General features: G+C 57.8%; 1 protein-coding gene across 3 annotated transcripts in view; it reads left to right on the top strand.

The window, feature by feature from the left end:
- The window catches only part of DIP2A (disco interacting protein 2 homolog A), a 55978-nt gene that overhangs the window by 12447 nt on the left and 25002 nt on the right, over positions 1 to 18529 (top strand). For 2 of the 3 annotated variants that reach the window (XM_074264472.1, XM_074264471.1), the window contains exons 2-13: positions 1740 to 1811; positions 4032 to 4151; positions 5839 to 5958; positions 7192 to 7440; positions 10502 to 10630; positions 11022 to 11141; positions 11473 to 11670; positions 11917 to 12008; positions 13063 to 13173; positions 13611 to 13734; positions 13845 to 13954; positions 14199 to 14301. In XM_074264472.1, the coding sequence (XP_074120573.1) occupies positions 1740 to 1811; positions 4032 to 4151; positions 5839 to 5958; positions 7192 to 7440; positions 10502 to 10630; positions 11022 to 11141; positions 11473 to 11670; positions 11917 to 12008; positions 13063 to 13173; positions 13611 to 13734; positions 13845 to 13954; positions 14199 to 14301 (1548 nt within the window). The remainder of the gene's footprint in view (positions 1 to 1739; positions 1812 to 4031; positions 4152 to 5838; positions 5959 to 7191; positions 7441 to 10501; positions 10631 to 11021; positions 11142 to 11472; positions 11671 to 11916; positions 12009 to 13062; positions 13174 to 13610; positions 13735 to 13844; positions 13955 to 14198; positions 14302 to 18529) is intronic. The other variant, XM_074264473.1, reaches the window with a different exon arrangement.

Below are 18529 nucleotides of genomic sequence, written 5' to 3'. Positions count from 1 at the left end.
GGAGGGGTGAGGGACGACAAAAGCAGCCCCGGATGCTGGGTTAATCCCACCGGGGCCCGGCCTATGTGGTGGGGGTGGAGGGTGATTGTGGAACACACAGAACCCCGAATCCTCCTCAGAGCGGAGCAGAAGGAAACAAAGACATCTCAGCTGAAGCTTTGGACACGACTTTTCCTCACCAGGGGCAAGGAAAGCATCTCACTTCTCATCCTTTTTCTGCAGAATTAGCAAACTCGGCATTGATTCCGCAGCGGCAAAGTCAGTGTCCCGGGCAGACTTTGCGGGACTTTTTTTTTCCTTTAAGCCCACACTTAGATCTGCCCGTGGGGGCCAGAGACTGCCCGCCAGCCGAGGAGCGAAGGCTGGGGCACTTGAAGGGTTTTGACCTAGGCCGCGCAGGGGAGTTTGGGAAGGTGAGGTCTGAGAGGTCACTTCTCTGTCCGCAGCAGCTGCTCTCTTACCGGCTCGGCGTGGAGCGCGGGCTCCCACGCCACGGGGCTGGCCGAAAACAGGAGTTAATGATCTGCCTCCTGAGCTCAGCTGTTGGTTTTGCGTATGGGCTCGGAGGATCAGAAGCCCCACTCTCGGCTCTGTGCGGGGAGATTCATTACATTTCCAAGCGTTGTTCTGTACCGGGTTAGAGCAAGATTCCAGTTGACGATAGTGTGTGAGTGACATCAAGACTGCTCAATCATCTCGTGTTTTTAGTAAGAGAAGGGTTTTCTGGAGCGAGAAGCTCCTGGAGCTACGCATTGTCCCTTTGTGATTTAATTTGACATTAGAAAGTACAAGTGTGAGCTGTCTGGATGGCATGGGCCTGGGTAAACTGAGGCCATTACCTTAAAATTGAATACTTAGTGCTGTCTGTGGAAATGGCATTTGCATTGGGGGCTTCTGAAGTTTGGCGTCTTCCTGTAGGGGCCTGTTTCCCTTGGCAACAAGGCTGATAGAGGCCCTATCAGCTCAGCCAAACCTGGGGGAAAGCCCTGGGGGGGCATGGGGCTGTTTGGGAGGAGCGGAAACTATTCCCTTCCCTCTGCCAGGCTACTATAGAGGAGAGATTCGGAGGCTGGATGCTCGAGGCTCCCTGCCCGGCTGGAGCGCCTGGAAATTAGATTAGATAAGATGCATTAATCCAACTAGATCAAGTAAACATACGCAATTAGAGCTAACGTTTTTCAAAAGTATAATATTAACTTCTTAAAATATCAAGCTTTCTAGGACTGGCTGCTCCTTGGGGGGCCGGGTTTGGTGCGTAGCCCAGCCAGCTTGGGAGGTGGGGAGGGGAGGCACCTTGTGACCTCCTGGTTCTACTGTTAGGTTTTAAGAGGAGGGAAAAGCTTTTTCCTCCAAAGCAGACTAATTTGCATCTTGGGGAGGCGGGATTTTCTTTTTGTACTTCCTTTGTGGAACTAAGCTATGTCATAGAAGCTTGGGATAATCTGTCTATTGATTTTTCTGCGTGCACGCTACATATGTGGTGCTTTGGATTTGGACTATTTTAGGACTAACTGATCGCACCCAGAAAGCTCATAAAACTCAGAGCAGAATGCCTTCTCCAACAGACTAAGACTTGCTGCTGACACCCTCTGCTCCAAGATTTTCTCCCCGGCTGTGAGTGAAGGCTCCCGGTGGCGCGAGCCCACATCCTGGCTCATGGTCTGTCAGGAGATCACTTTTAAACCCAGAAGAAAATCCTCAAGTTGAACCTGACATTTCCCTAAATGTTTCTCTTTTAGGTGACATCACGCAGAAAGGCTACGAGAAGAAGAGGGCGAAGCTGCTGGCGCGCTACATCCCACTCATCCAAGGTAGGAGCCGCTCGCCTCGGCCTTCCCGGGAGTTTGGGCATAGGCTTTGTCCCGGCTGGTCTGACCGAAGGGGGCGCCGGCGTTTGGCGTCCTGCTTCAGACCTTAGGGGAACTTGGGCAAACCCTGGGGCTGGCCACTTAGTCTTAGAATCAATTACAGAGGCTGAGGTCAAACTTAAACAGCTGTTAGAGGGTAAAGAAATCCCTGCGTGGTTTTGTTTCTGACATTCTGCCTTGTAACGAAGAACAATTATAGCTCACGCTTAGGCTGCGCTGCGCTCCTGTAGCCCAGCAAACTTCTCTGCCAGGAGGCAGACCACCTGTTTCACCTTCGCCAGCTAAAATCAGACTGGTCCCCGCAATCACCAGAGGACTTTTTCCTTCACAAAACTCAGCGCCTTATAATGAAAGGCTCACGACTAAAGGAACCTTGTGCCTCTATTATTATAGAGCCTTACGGGACCTTCTGAGAAAAACAAGACATAAACACAAAGATCCATCGACTCTTGTCCCAATTAGATTTTGTAGTGATTCTAGGATATCTTTTGTCCAATCTTTGTGAACTCTTTTTGAGGTTTTCGTGGTAAAATACTGGAAGGGTTTGCCATTTCTTTCTCCAGTTAGTTTTACAGATGAGGAAATTAAGGTAAAGGGGGTTAAGTGACTTGCCCGGGGTCACATGGCTAGTTGGTGTCAGAGGCTAGATTTGAAATCTGGGTCTACCACAACCGTTTTTTCTTTTAACGTTTATTTCTTGCCTTTGTAAATATATTTGAGGAATCTAATCTGATGTTTCTTTAATGAACTTAGTGGGCGCCAGGCCATCTTTGTGACTGTATTCTCCTCGTGTAATTGTATTGCTCTGGACCGGGAGAGTTAGAACTTCTCCCTCTGTCTTGTTTTTTTGGTTTTTTTCCCTTGTGATTTCCTCTTCAAAGCAGGGAGGAAACCCGAATTATTTGAGGGTTTCCATGATCATGGGCCTTCCTGTGTTGCATTTCCAGAATTCAGTATTGGCTGTGTGTTTCCACATGAAGAATGTAAATGCCTTCATAGGTAGAACTCCAAAGGACGCTGCTTGTTGTGGGGATGCAGTGGTGAGCCGACTGCTCTTGCACACTGCCCAGTGACATATTCCCTGCAGGACACTCTTCACAGAAGAAATCAAAAGAATATCCAGAAGCTACCTTATCCAGTTGTATAACTGAGAACAGGAAAGAAATAGAGGAAGACCTTCAGAAATAGAGCGTAGCCCAGCTGTCTGAAGGCCAGGCAGAGCTTAAATGATGCAGTCTCAAAAAAGGATGTGGATCTAGCTGCAAAGGAACTCCCACGGGAAAAACAAACTCCTGGTCCCGGCGGATTCAGAGGAAAATTCTTTCAAACTTATAAAGGATAGTTGGCACCCAGACTTCACAAATTGTCCCTAGACATTGAAAAAAACAAACGAGAATCCTTTTATGAGACGGATGTATATTTCTAGTATCTAAACCAGAGAAAGAACATGGACCCAAAAGTTTTAAACAAAATCCTGTCAGACTGCAACAATTTATCCAAGAAATCATTCATTATGACCAAGGGGGATTTATACCAGGGATGCACAGATAGTTTGATCTTTGGAAAACAGTCAACAAAATTGATGTTAAAATCCCAAACATCCCAAACCGCATGATCATCTCAGCAGCTGCAGAAAAGTCTGTGACTGAGCACAGCACTCTCATGCTAAAAACCCTACAAAGTAGAGGCACAGAGGGGGGATTCTTAATTTCATACAAAGCTTCTTTCTGAAAGCTCAAAGCAAGCACCCCATGCAATAGGTGGGAGGGTGGCCGCTGAGTCCCGTGAGAGCCCGACTGTGGCTTCCTTCCAGCCTCCACAGTATTTTCCCTTTGACCTCTGGCTGTGCTGCTCCTGGGGATTCTCTGGGCATTGCTTCTTCAGCTTCTAAGGTTGTGGGGTGGTTTTCTTGGAGGACCAGCCCTAGCTTCGGCCTTTGGGAGCCCGCTGGGTCTTAATCTTTTGCTCCTCAGTCTCCCCGGGCGGGTGTTTTGGGTCTGAGGTCTTAGGCTCTTTCGCCTTTGCTTCAGTGTTTCTTTCACGGTAAGGAGCCCGGTGCTTTTCTGTCCGCTGTTGCAAGTGGGGGGAGGCTCACGGTGTCAAATGAAGGGTGGGCGTGGCGATAAACAGAGAATGTTGACCTGTGCTGGGACTCTGTTTCAGGTGTAGACCCCTCTCTCCAGGCAGAAACCAGGGTCCCCGGGTCCTCACAAACTCCAGCTGCCGGCTCCAAACAGCAAAAGGCCCGCTCCGCCAACTCGAGGGATGAGCGGTTCCGATCCGGTAAGAAAAGCCGCGGGAGCTGAGCTCTCTGGGGATAGTGGGGGATTGTGGGGCAGTGTGTCCTGAATGGTGGGCCTGAGTCTGCTGAGGGGCAGGCAGACCCCAGCCAGTGGTCACGGCGAGGAGCTCATGATGGCTGGCAGTGAGAGTGTGTGAAGGCTTTATAATGATCACCTCACTGACTCCCGGAGGCCAAGGGTTCCATTTTACAGATGAGGAAACTGAGTAGGCAGAGGGCAGGGCAGGGAAGTGGTTTGCCCACAGTCACGGAGATGGTTCTTCCTGTGGACGTGGGCACCCACCTCTGTCCCCGAGACCTGAGGCCCCTTGGTTGGGCCGCTGCGCTCCCCTCCTTCCTCTTCTCCCGTCCCAGTTGGAGGCTTTGCTGGCCCCCGGGGTCCCTGGAAGGGGACTGTGAGGGAGGACGCTCTGAGCTTTCTGGGGGCATCTTTGGTCCCTCATAATCTTCTTAGCTCTCCTCAGGCGCACCCCAAGTTCTGCTCTTCTCACGGGGCTCGCGCCCTCGTCTCTCCGTCTCTGGCCTGACTCCTTCCTCCTGCCTCTGGCGTTGGGCTGGGAGCCCATTGATTCTCTGGTCCAAGGGGGTCCTTCCTGCTCGGTCATTAAAGCGAGAGCAGATGGGGGGCCAGGCCGGGAGACGCCAATCAGGCCCCGGGCTTTGAGCAGGACCAGCTTTGCTTCTTCCAGTAGTCTCCACTTCCTGCTGCCCCAGGAAGCGTCTCTGATCTCTGTGTCTGATCGGAAACCCCGTCCCCCTCACCGCCCCCCAGAGACAGGGTGAGGTGGATGCCGCAATGGAGTCTCAGGGCGCTGGGCAGGGGGCCCCAGGCATGGGGCAGCCCCCGGGCACAGGCCTCCGACTGTGGGGAAAGCCCGGGGGGGTGTGCCCAGCCACCTGATGTCCCAGGAGCCTTTGGGCCGTCATCACAGCGGGAGCTCGTGGCCCGTCACCTTCCTGCCAACCCTCCCTCTTCTGCAGCTTGTCTGTGGGAGTGCGTGTGTGTTTGCGTGCATGTGCGTGTGGTGGGGAAGGGGCCTTTAAGCCGGTGGACCCTCGTAGGTTTGCCAGAGCTTCATCCTCCGGCCCTACTGGGGGCTCCTGGAGACCCAGAAGGCCTTTCTATGGCGTGGGTGCCAGGGGTCACCTCCCAAAGGCCTCCGTGGACCACAAGTGTCACTGGGCAGCTGTGCCCGGAGCCAGAGGGACATTCTGCCGCAGACGTGAAGAGCGTTTGGGGAGCAGGGGGAGCCTGGGGTTCCTTCGGGAGAGGTCCCTGTAGCCAGTCTTGGAGAGCAACCAAAAGGGGACGTGGTCCTGGCATCGGGCCCGGCCTAGGCAAAGGCCTGCCGATGGGAAACAACAGTTCCGATCGGGGTGGGACGTGGGAGAGATGAATTGGAGATGAGATCCCCTCCCCCAGATGGCGAGGTGGGCGCTCTCGCCCTCAGAGCGGCGAGGGGGTGATGTGCATGTTCCTCCTTGGCTCCTGGCTCCAGGGGTAAGAGGGGGAGGGGGAGCCTCACCTGGACAGCTCCCGGGGGCCCCCAACCCCGGCGCCTACCATCCCACCCTGGTCCCGGGACGCGGGCGCCCCTGGCCCTGCCCTAAGGACCGGAGGCCGCAGGGACCCCCCCACTCAGCGTGGCGACTCTCTCTGTCCTGCAGACGTCCACACTGAAGCCGTCCAGGCCGCGTTAGCCAAGTACAAGGAGAGGAAGATGCCCATGCCCTCCAAGAGGCGCTCCGTGCTGGCGCACTCCTCCGTCGAGACCTACACGCCTCCAGGTACCCCGCCTCTCTGGCGACCGCTCTTGTGGGCCCGGGGGGGGGGAGAGTGTGTGCCGCACCTGTGGGCACGTGGGCGCTCACGCATGCCCGGGCACGTGTCACATATCAGCAAGTGTGTGGCACGTGTAAGAGCGGGGGGCTGCAGGTGTGTCTCTCGGGACGTGTTCACGAGCACAACGTCCGTGGGTGTGAGCGCGCACGTGCGCAAGCCTGCGCCCTCGCCCGCCGCTGTAGGTGTGCGCGAGCCTCACGTGTGCCCTCTTTTGGAGGGCAGCCATGGCGTGGTGGGCGGGCCCTGGGGGCCCGGGCCGGCTCCCTCTGGCGCTCCTCCTCTGCCTGGGCCGCCTCAGAGGGGTGCTCGGGAATGGGAGAGGGCGGCCCTTGCTGGCCCCGGGTCGAGGAGATTTGGGCTTGGAAGGAGAAGCCTCCTTCGGGATCTGTTTTTAAACTGGTGTTCCGGGGAACAAGGGTCACGTCAGGGCATGGCAGGGCTCAGCTTCTTGGGGAGCCTGGGCCATGGGGCCGGTGGCTCGGAGCGGGGAGACTGGCGGCCACCTGGCGTGCCGCTCTGCCCGGCTCTCCCATGGGCGGCAAAGCAGGAACTCCGGGTCCACGGGTCACTCGTCGGGTTTGCCCGGCTTCTCATCCAGCCCGTGTGCGAGGGGCCTCCACGGGCACTACTGGGGAGAGTCGCCCGCTGGTGCCCCTGTAAGAAGGGCACTTTTCAGGGTCTTTGGCCCCTCTGCTTCCTGTGGCGGATGGAGCTCCAGGGCCCCGTTCTGGTCTGGACGCTCTTGAGCGGTTTGGGGCCGAGGGTCTGCGGCCCGGCTTCTGGCTTGCGCCATTGTGATGAACGATCTCCCTGTGACGGACCGCACTGTTCCGCCGTTAGAAGTTCCAGAGCCTCTCCAAAGCTGGCTTTCAGAGTCGCGGCCAGGGCAGGGTCCTTGTGGGGCTCGCCGGCGGCCTCGGGGTCTCACAGACTCGGCGTCTTCACGGTCGAACTCCCAAGTCAAAAGAGGGAAGCGGGTCGTTCTGCAGAGCCCCTCGGGGAGATGGCGGGACGTCCCCTGCGCCCTCATGACGGCGGGGCCGCTCCAAGCTAGTTTCGCTGCCGGCTACATCGCCCTTCGAGGGGCTGCCCGGACATGGCGGCCCCCGGGGGGCACGGCGCGGCCGGCGCCTCGGCTCGCACCCCGTGACCTGCCTGTCCGGTTGTCTCCATCACAGACACCTCCTCGGCCTCAGAAGACGAGGGCTCGCTCCGGCGGCAAGGGCGACTCGCTTCCGCTCCGTTCCAGAGCCATTCCAGCGTAGAACCCTGGCTTCATCGGGTCATTCAGGGCTCCTCCACCTCATCCTCCGCATCCTCCACTTCATCCCACCCGGGAGGGAAACCTGCTGCCGCTTCCAATACGGCTCCCGCCGCCGCCGCCGCCGCCACAGTGCTTGCAGATCTCATGGCCCACGCTCAGCTAGGTCAGTACAATAACCGCCTCTGGACACCCATCACAGCGGGAGTCCCCAGAGAGCTAGGTGCCCCTAGGTGGGCAGTGCCCATTGTTTCAGGGCCCCCCATAGGCAGGCAGTGCCCATTGTTTCAGGGCCCCCCATAGGCAGGCAGTGCCCATTGTTTCAGGGCCCCCCAAAGGCAGGCAGTGCCCATTGTTTCAGGGCCCCCCAAAGGCAGGCAGTGCCCATTGTTTCAGGGCCCCCCAAAGGCAGGCAGCGCCCATTGTTTCAGGGCCCCCCAAAGGCAGGCAGCGCCCATTGTTTCAGGGCCCCCCAAAGGCAGGCAGTGCCCATTGTTTCAGGGCCCCCCAAAGGCAGGCAGCGCCCATTGTTTCAGGGCCCCCCAAAGGCAGGCAGTGCCCATTGTTTCAGGGCCCCCCAAAGGCAGGCAGCGCCCATTGTTTCAGGGCCCCCCAAAGGCAGGCAGCGCCCATTGTTTCAGGGCCCCCCAAAGGCAGGCAGTGCCCATTGTTTCAGGGCCCCCCAAAGGCAGAGTACATTTTTTCAGGGCACCCAGAGCCCATTGTTTCAGGGGCACCTCCAAAGGCAGGCAGAGCCTACTGTTTCAGGGCCCCCCCACAGGCAGGCAGAGTCCATCTTTCGGGCGACCCCATCTGCCCAAAGTCCTCAGCAAGTGCAGAGGCGCAGTCCCCAGTGCCCACATAGCTATGAGACCTTGGCCTTCAGGACCCGATCTCAGCTCAGGATGACATCCCAGTGCCCCACAGGAGAGGTGGACGCTCCCTTTGGACCATAGGCTCCTGGGGTTCTGTGAATGCCCCCCTTATGGATCGATGGGCTCTAAGCCAAGGCTGCTGCCGCCCCCCTGCCACCCTCTGCTCTTGGAGGGCGACGTCCGGGCAGCGGCCCCGGGGCAGCGGGCCAGGGCCGAGCTAACGCTGGCTGCGGTCGGGGCCTTTTAGCAGGGCAGCCTGTCCTTGTCTCAGGGAGGGATAAGGTTAGAGAGGCCTTCCCTTAGGACTGCCCTGGCCCGTGTCCCGAGACCCTCCCTGGCCCCTGGCAGCAGCGGCCTGTGTCTGGGTGTCCCCAGGTGGTCATTGCATCCCTTGTGCTGCTTCATGTCCATTGTCATCCTGCTCATGGCTCCTGCTCCCGCTCTCCCTGCACGCTCCCCTGGCTCTCCGGCTTCTCCTCTTGGTGGTTTGGTGGGACCGAGTCCGACCGCCTGCGCACCCCGGCTTGTTCCGCCATTGCTCCCTCTAGCGCTTAGCTCCGGGCAGACGCGGCGCGGGCGGCAGTGAGCCCGGCGCGGGGCCGCAGAACTGCCGGGAATCACGGGGGGTTTCCTCGGAATCTCAGACTTCGCACACTCTTGGGGCCTGTCGAGCCGGCGGAGCCGGGCCTTCTCTTAATGGGGCCGAGGAGAGACGGGGCTGCTTGAGGTGCCCCTGGCAAGAAGCGGGGAGGAAGCCGGGAGAGACCCGAGCACTAAGGTCCCAGGAGCACGGCCAGTCCACGGGCACGGGTGCCCCCTTCCGGATCTTTGCTTAATGGGAAATGCGAGCGGGCTTGGTAACTGTGGAGCGGGCGCTGTTCCCTGGTGGGCAGGGGTAGCCGGGGGAGTTTGGCGGGGGCCGCGCTCTCCGTCCGCGGCTTTCCTGGCCCGGACTTCACAGAACGCGCCTGTTCCAGAGGGAGCGGCCTTCTGTTGCCAGGAGCCGCCCCCTCCCCCCCAGTTGCCCCCCGTCGGGTGCCCGTCCTTCAGGAAGCAGCTCTGCCGGTGCCGGGGAATGTTGCCGAAGGGCCGGCCAGCCTGGGCCTGGTCCCTGGCCTCTTCAGAAGAGTTCTCGGGCCGGGGGCGCCATGGGGGGCTGGGCTCGTCTTGTGGACCTGTTTCTGGAGCGGCCAGGGCTCGGCCTCCTTCGCAGCCCCCACTCGGGCGTGCAGACTCTGGGTCCACGCACCCCTCTAGCTCGGACCGAGGCATGCTGGGACTTGGCGGGGGACAGCCAACGGGCCCGGAACCGTGAAAGGGAAGCAGCCGGCTTCTGGGCCAGCCCTTGGCCCCGAGCCCCACGGCTCCCAGGGGGCTTCACCCCCTGGCCTAGAGGGCGTTCCCCAGGGGCTGGTGTCATGGGGGCCCAGCTCCTCAGCCTTTCTCGGAGGGGCCCCTCGGCAGCCGCCGGCGCAGGGAAGTCTGACCTTTCTGAGCTCCTTTGTCCAACTGGCCCGGCCCCAGGTGGCCATGGGGGTTAACCCCGGGCACGGGGGGCGATGAGCCCGCTGTCTCCCAGCGGCCTTCTCTGGCTGGCGTGTAGTGACCATTGCCCTTCTTCCCATGGATCTTCAGAGCTTTAAAATACCCGTCACGGATGTTTGGCACGAGGGGCTCGCCGGGGCCCAACTAGCACCAGTGAGGGGGCTCCAGAGGCAGCGTGAGCTGGCCCGGGGAAGTGGCGCCCGGGCGGGCCTCCGGTTCACCTGCTCTTGGCCAAGAGCCCCCGCGTCCCTGACCCGGGTAGACACCGACCTTCTCGGCTCCTGCTCCGCCCTGGAGCAGCTTCCCCGAGGCCGCTGGGATCGAGCAGAGATAGTGGGGGCAGGGCAGGGGCAGGAGGCGAGAGGTCAAGCAGGACTGGTCACCCTGACCAGGAGCTGGAAGGCCGCCTCTGGGGAGGGAGGCCCAGGGGTCGGAGGGAGAAGGCGCTTCCCCAGCTCGGCCGCAGGGCGCCGCTTTTCAGTCCGGTCTCTTGGCGCCATGGAGACGGTGGAACCTCCGGTCCGAGGCAGGGAGGCGTGGACCCCCCAAGCCCCCAACTCGTCGGGGCGCGCCGGCCTTTGCTGTCGTCCGTGGCCTCGTCCGTGGCTCTCGGTGCTTGCCGGGGCGGCGGGGACCCACGGCGGAGACCAGGCGCCCCCCTCTGTGACGGCGGCCGGCCGAGCTCTCGGGGCCCCCCACGGCGCGGTCCCTCTTCCCGGGCAGCCGTCTCTGCTCCTGCGGCCTCCATCCACGCAGCCGCCCCACCCAGAGAACCTTGTGGGCAGCGCCTTTCTTGTCCCCCCACAGATAACCATCCCGCCCCTCCCGACGTGACCACCGGCCTTGTAGGGCAGCACCCCCATGAGCGCCCCCAGGTGGCCTCCGTGAGAGGGATCCCCCGAGGCTACAGCAGCAGCATTTTGGAAACAGCTGATGGCAAGTGGGGGGGGGCAGTGGGGGATCGGGGAGGAGCGGGGGGGGGGGTGCTCACTCTTGTGGCCGCGCCCTTGGTGAGCCGCCCGGACCCGACGGCCCCGGTGCCGAGGCTTGGCCACAGCTGTACGCAGCCGGCAGAGCGTGCGAGTCATCCTGGGCCTCGCAAGCCCGGCACCAGCCTGTGTGAGGCGCCCTTCTACGGGCATGGGGGGGCGCCGCCCGAGCTCGTCGGGGTGGGAGACCGTGAGCCCTGTGGGGCAAACTGCCCCTCAGCAGCTGGCACGGTGGGGAGAGAAGTCCTCCCGGGGCCCAGGGAGGGGTGGGGTGGGCAGTGCCCTCGTGGAGAGCCTCTCTGGAGCCTCCGCCCCTGTCCACGCCCTCATGCCCACAGGTGTGCCCGTCAGCAGCAGGGTGTCCTCCAAGATCCAGCAGCTCCTGAACACCCTGAAGAGGCCCAAGCGGCCTCCCCTGAAGGAGTTCTTTGTGGACGACTTCGAAGAGCTCTTGGAAGGTGAGCGCGCGCCTCGGTGCCCGGGGAGGGGCCTCCCTTCTGTCCCCGAACCTGGCCCGCTGGCACTCCCCAGGCCGAGGTTTGCCCCTCCCCCTGCGCCCTCGGGTGTGGCACGGCCTTTGGGGCCCTTGGCGGCTCACTTCGAGCAGGCCGTTGGAGGGGGCGCTCGGTGTGGGCAAAGTCCCTAAAGAAATGGACCCTGTTCCCGAGGGGGGGCCGAGAGAGCGCCCCCCGAGCTGGGCGCTCAGGTCCTCGAGGGAGGCTCTCTGAGGGCCGTCAGGGGAATGGCGGCGAGGGAGGGAGCCGCTGAAGGGCGCCCCCGTCTCCGCAGTGCACCAGCCGGACCCCAACCAGCCGAAGCCCGAGGGCGGCCCCGCGGCCGTGCTCCAGGGAGAGCCTCTCGCCGTGCTCCCCAACTGGCCTCCGTCCCTCCTGGCGGCCCTGCAGCGCTGGGGCACCACGCAGCCCAAGGCCCCTTGTCTCACGGCCCTGGACACGACCGGGAAAGCCGTCTACACCCTGACCTACGGTGAGTCCGCAGGCAGGGGCGGCCTCCCGGCCCCTCCCTCCCCTTGGAGAGGGGGACCCGAGGGGGCCGGCGGGGACGCCCTCTCGTGCTTGGGGCAGAGGCAAAGGGGGAGCTGCGGCCTCTCGGGAGCGTCGTTTCCGGGACCAGGCCGGGGGCGCGGCCAGTCCTCGGCTCCCCCTTTGGCCCGGTGACGGCTCCTCACCTCTGACCTTGGTCCCGGGCGCTTTGTTTTCCTTCTGACCTTAGGCAAACTTTGGAGTCGCAGCGTGAAGCTGGCGTACACCCTCCTCAACAAGCTCAGCAGCCGCAACGAGCCGCTGCTGAAACCTGGAGACCGGGTGAGTCCCTGAGGGCCGGGGAGGCCGGGGGGGGGGGGGGGAGACACAGAGACGGGGGGGGGGTGGAGAGAGACACAGACGGGGGGGGATGGAGAGAGACACAGAGACGGGGGGGGATGGAGATGGAGAGAGACACAGAGACGGGGGGGGATGGAGATGGAGAGAGACACAGAGACAGGGGGGATGGAGATGGAGAGAGACACAGAGACGGGGGGGGGAGATGGAGAGAGACACAGAGACGGGGGGGTGGAGATGGAGAGAGACACAGAGACAGGGGGAGGGAGATGGAGAGAGACACAGAGACGGGGGGGAGGGAGATGGAGAGAGACACAGAGACGGGGGGGGATGGAGATGGAGAGAGACACAGAGACGGGGGGGAGGGAGATGGAGAGAGACACAGAGACGGGGGGGATGGAGATGGAGAGAGACACAGAGACGGGGGGGGATGGAGATGGAGAGAGACACAGAGACAGGGGGAGGGAGATGGAGAGAGACACAGAGACGGGGGGGTGGAGATGGAGAGAGACACAGAGACGGGGGGGTGGAGATGGAGAGAGACACAGAGACAGGGGGGTGGAGATGGAGAGAGACACAGACGGGGGGGTGGAGATGGAGAGAGACACAGAGACGGGGGGGGTGGAGATGGAGAGAGACACAGAGACAGGGGGGGATGGAGATGGAGAGAGACACAGAGACAGGGGGGGATGGAGATGGAGAGAGACACAGAGACAGGGGGAGGGAGATGGAGAGAGACACAGAGACGGGGGGGGTGGAGATGGAGAGAGACACAGAGACGGGGGGGTGGAGATGGAGAGAGACACAGAGACAGGGGGAGGGAGATGGAGAGAGACACAGAGACGGGGGGGATGGAGATGGAGAGAGACACAGAGACGGGGGGGGAGGATGGAGATGGAGAGAGACACAGAGACAGAGGAGAGACAGCGTGGTTGTCTGTGGGGGGGAGCCACTGGGGAGTCCCTGTTGCTGGGGGGCTTTTGTTCTCCTTTGAGAACCGGAAGCCGTTCTCACCTCCCGCCCGTGCCCTCCCTCCCAGGTGGCTCTCGTCTTCCCGAACAGCGACCCCGTGATGTTCATGGTGGCGTTCTATGGGTGCCTCCTGGCAGAACTTATCCCTGTGCCAATAGAAGTGCCCTTAACGAGAAAGGTAAGCTGGATGCCCCCCCGAGCCCCTCCTGGGGGCACCTTGCTCTGGCCGGCCGGCCCTCCCCACCCCGGGGGGGCCACGAGATCTCCAGAGGGCCTGGGGAGACCGCAGGGGCGGCGGCGCTGCCACGGACGGTTCCTCCTGGCAACTCTGGACGTGGTCAGGGTCCGGCGGTCCTCCCCTTCCTCCTCTGGGGTGCATTTTCCCGCCCTACAGTGTCCGGATGCTGGCCTGGCTCCCCCCCTCTCCCTTGGGATCCTTTTTTCTGAGGGGAGCCTGCATGGTCCCCCGTTGTCTGAGCTCCTCCCGTCTTGTAAGGGAGCTAAGAGAGCCGTGGCGGTCTGAGAGCCCCACATCGGGGGCCCTTGCTGGGGACGGTCACCCCGCGTCTGTCCGCTCGGTCGGCCGTCTTCAAGCTGACCAAAGCCTTGTCTTAGGATGCCGGGAGCCAGCAGATCGGCTTTCTCTTGGGCAGCTGTGGGGTGATGCTGGCCCTGACCACGGACGCCTGTCAGAAGGGGCTGCCCAAGGCACCCACGGGAGAAGTGGCCACGTTCAAAGGTAGGAGCTCGCTGCTCGGGAGCCCCCCGCCCTGGGGCGGGGTCCTCAGGGGGCTGCCCACGAGCGTCTCTTCCCACTTTCCCCATCACCCCCTTTGTGCTTTCTTGAAGGCTGGCCTCGCCTCGTCTGGTTCGTGATCGACGGGAAGCATTTGGCGAAACCGCCCAAGGACTGGCACCCCCCGGTGCGGGAGGCGGGCGCCGAGACCGCGTACATCGAGGTGAGCGCCGCTGTGGCCCGTGCGCCAGCAAGGCAAGGGGAGGGGGGGCCTGCGGATCTTGGGCATCTCCCCTCCTTAGATGCCCCAGTCCGGCGTGGTGCCCGTGCAGTCCCACCTCCAGAGGGACCGGTTGCTCTGCGGACGCGCCCGTTAGCGGGCGAGCATGGCGGCTCCTGGTTCTAGGCCAGGCCTCGTCTCCGGACCCGGCGCCGGCTCACGGCCCGTTTCCGACCTTCCTTTCCAGTACAAGACAAGCAAGGAAGGCAGCGCCGTGGGAATCACCGTATCGCACGCCTCCGCGCTGGCCCAGTGCCACGCCTTAAGCCAAGCCTGCAGCTACTCCGAGGGTAAGTCTGCTGCTTGGGGGCGTCGTCGTCGGCAGCAGGGGCGCTCCGGGGCCCGCCTGGCTCGGCTACCAGGGAGGCTGGGTGCAAAGGTCTGGTCTAGCTCCTCTTGTCAGGATAAGCAAAAGTCCTTGCCCCACGTTGGGCGCCAATTGTAGCGAGCTGTCGTCTCCAGAAGCTGCTGGATCGCTCTCTGGGAGGAGATCTGCTGTGTCTACTCAAATCTTTCAGACAGATTCTTCTTCCTGGAACCGTTGTCTCCAGGTAGTTGCTGTTAACTCTTGTCCAGAGAAGTGACTTCCCTTCCTGCAGAGAGCCCCGTCAAGCCTGATGCAATGCAGAGTCTTCTCTTCTTTAACTCTTGTCCTTCTCCAGTCCAATCTGCTCTCCAGGCCCAATGTTGTGTCTTTTATCCTCCCAGAGAATGGGCGTGGGATAATGCAAGGGCTTCTGGGAAGAACCACCCCAGCCAATGAGCTTGCTCCTTCTATCAAGTCAACCTGAATTCTCACCTTGTCACTATCCAGACAACTTGAGTTCTCACCTAGTAATCCTAACATCCTCCCCCTTTCTTTTGATTTAGAACATAGGACAGTCATGACCTTGAAACATAAATCCATCAATATGGGAAGTATTACAGATAATTACATAAATTACATAAGCACATAGTAACATAGTAACATAACACATGCTAGAAGTATATGACAAATAACATAATCAAATAATCATAAATTGAAAATTTATAAATGTCCATAAGTCCATTGTCCATTAGTCTCATCTTGTGTGAGGAAGTCCAATGATTCCTGCTGGTTTTTAAAGTTCTTTAACAGTCTTCTTATCAGCCATGCTCTTTCAGTGTAAGATATTTCTTAGATCTTCTCCTTTATTTTGAGGTCTTTCTCTTTTTCTGTCTCTCTCTGATGGACAAGGCGAATATGACTCGTTGGCACCCATCTGCTTCCTTCTCCTGCTGAAGAAATACAAGCAAACCCTCTCTCCCAGGCAGTTCACCTATCTAATTTCCTTCTATTTACCACTTTCTAAATCTCTTCACATCATCTGGCAATTACATTGGAATTGTTTGCACTGGACACAGCCCTGTTGGTTTAAAAGGCCTGTATTCTCCCCAAGTGTAATCCATTTTTGCAATCTGATTGCTTTTTGGCTGACTGATTGGGTAATCCCTTTCTGCAATGTGATTGCTTTTCTTCTGGTTAATTAAATCAGAGTCCTGACCTTCTAAAGGCTCTTTAGGTGTAACATCAGCTGCCATCATGCCCCAAGTCTTTTTTGCCTCGGGCCCTGGACCTGGGCCCCTCATCCCATTTCTCTGAATTATTCTACACTCTGATGCCCAATGGAGTCCTCTGTTGCATTTTGGACATGGGGTTTTAGGTCTTCTCTCACCCTGTCTTCTCTCTGTATCTCCATACCTACACTGAGCTCTTAGATGTCCAATTTTTCCACATTGAAAACATCGCCGAGTTTCTCTAGAAGTCTCTTGCCAGGAGGGACCCTGTCTTTCCACATTCATCATTGTCCGGGTGTAAAAAGCATTTGTTCCCACTGTAGCACAGCGTCTTATGATCTCCTCTAAAGGAGCATCTTTGTCTAATCCCCATATAATTCTTTTGCAAATCTCATTGGCATTTTCCTTAGCCAGATGTCTGGTCATTATTTCTGTAGCTGCATTTTCTCCAATAGTTCTTTTGACAGCAGTTTGCAAACGTCCCACAAAATCTGCAAAAGGTTCATTGGGACCTTGCTGTATTTTAGTGAAAGCCTCTCCGCGATCTTTCTGTCCAGGAAGGACACCCCAAGCTTTTATTGCAGCCTTAGCAATTTGCTCATATATTGTCATGGTATAATTAATCTGTTCCGAATTCTCTCCATACTGACCTTCACCAGCTAAGTGCTCAAAAGTGAATTGTGTGTTAACTCCTATTTCCAAATTGCATCTGACTTGAATTTTACATAATTCATGAAATTCCGCAAGCCATAATAAATTTTCTCCAGGTTCCAGACATGTCCTTGCTATGGATTTCCAATCATTCGGGGTTAGGACTTCATAAGACAAACCATCTAGTAACATTTTGACATAAGCTGATGTAGCCCCATAAAGGGTACAACCTTTTTTCAAATCCTTAATTTTATTCAAATCTAAAGGTGCATATCTTCTCCTTTTTTTACCTACAGAGTCAGTATTTTCAATCACAGGATATGCATGTATAAAATCACTTATATCCTGTCCTTCTCTCTTAGCTTTAACCAATGCTTTTTCTAATCTTGTCATAGGCTTAGGCTGCTTCACAGGCAATTCTGTTTGTGTTTCTGCCTCTTCCCCTCTTTCTTCCTCCATCTCTGAAGGTGGGGTTGATGTGGGCCTGTCAATAATCTGTTCTCTAGGCAGGGTTGAAGCTTCTTCAAGAGAATCATACCATAATTCCTCATTTAAATCCTCTTGGTCTAGGGAAAGATCTTGATCTTTCCTTTTTTCCTCACACTTCCTCCTCTGTTCATTTTTAGAACTTTTCCTTCTCCTACAACTTGCTTGATAGTTTAAGGCTAATTGAACTATGTTGTAGATATAAAATACTTCTGCAGAAATTGAACGAGGCCCATTTTTTGCTTGAAATTCTTTCATTTCATATCCCACTAGCTTCCCTTTATCTACATCTATCTTTTCTTCCTCTAAGAACCAAGGGGTTCCCATCTCCTCCCTCAATTAACCCTTTAGGGGTGGAGCAAGAAGGAGGAGAGGAAGAGGTGCTCCTGTTGCTGTTGCTCAGAATTGTACTTAACTTCATTGTTATCTGATTCATCCTTTTCACCTAGTTTAGTTGACACCTCCCCATTTTGCTCCTTCATCTCTTCCTTTAGAATAACATTTTTTAAAGCCATTTGGATTAAATTGTAGGTATGAATTGTATCTTTGGAAACTGAGTTTGGTCTGGAACCAAAGGGCAAAATGTCACAAAGGCAATTGTAGTGTTCACCTAATTGCTCTCCTACTAATTTCCACTCATCTGGATCCAATTCTTTTTCCAGAGAAAAAGAAGGACATATGACCTTCACAGTTCTTAAAAGTTCAGTAATCTCCTCTAAAATTATAATCAATCCTTGGCTTTTCATAACCTTGATGATGCTCTCTAAACATTTTCCTTGAACAGAAGGTGTTTGCCCCATTTCACTATAAGAGATTGCTGGTTTAGCCCTTAACAAGTTAAGTTCCTTATTTATCTATTAGCACGCTCACTTAATCTTTAACAAAGTTTCCTCGTTACTCACGGTTCTGGGTCAGAGAGACTGAGATCTGGATGGGAGGCTTTTCCACTGGAATCAGGACCGTGTCTGGGCACCAAATTGCAAGTCCCTGTTCGGGCGCCAAATTGCGGAGGTCTGGTCTAGCTCCTCTTATCAGGATAAGCAAAAGTCCTTGCCCCACGTTGGGCGCCAATTGTAGCGAGCTGTCGTCTCCAGAAGCTGCTGGATCGCTCTCTGGGAAGAGATCTGCTGTGTCTTCTACTCAAATCTCTCCGACAGATTCTTCTTCCTGTAGTGAACCGTTGTCTCCAGGCAGTTGCTGTTAACTCTTGTCCAGAGAGCCGACTTCCCTTCCTGCAGAGAGCTGCGTCAAGCCAGATGTAGTGCAGAGTCTTCTCTTCTTTAACTCTTGTCCTTCTCCAGTCCAATCTGCTCTCCAGGCCCAATGTTGTGTCTTTTATCCTCCCAGAGAATGGGCGTGGGATAATGCAAGGGCTTCTGGGAAGAACCACTTCAGCCAATGAGCTTGCTCCTTCTATCAAGTCAACCTGAATTCTCACCTTGTCACTGTCCAGACAACTTGAGTTCTCACCTAGTAATCCTAACATCTGGGGCCCCTCCAATGTCCGCGGCCAGCGCCCGGAATGGGCCCAGTGCCTGGGGAGCCGGAATCGCCCCCCACGTCGCCCCTGAAACGAGGCAGAGCAAGTGGGTCTCCTCCCCGGCTTCACACCCCTGCCGGCAGGGAGCGGGCTGCCCGGAGCCCGTGGGGGTGGCGCGGCCCTGGCCTCCCAGGCCAGGAGGGCAGACTTGTCTTTTTTCCTCCCTTTGCCAGTCGGGGAAAGTCAGGACTCTTGGGAGCCTCTCGTGCCCTCAGAGCGGGGGCTCGGTTTTCTGGCCTCGAGCTGTTGTCCCGGCCTCGTTCTCCCCTGTGGCGCGGCGTCGGACTGCGTGGGCGTCTCCAATC

This window comes from Sminthopsis crassicaudata, chromosome 4 (genome assembly GCF_048593235.1).
Source record: "Sminthopsis crassicaudata isolate SCR6 chromosome 4, ASM4859323v1, whole genome shotgun sequence".
Lineage (NCBI taxonomy): Eukaryota > Metazoa > Chordata > Mammalia > Dasyuromorphia > Dasyuridae > Sminthopsis > Sminthopsis crassicaudata.
This window is presented reverse-complemented; position numbering and strand designations above follow the sequence as displayed.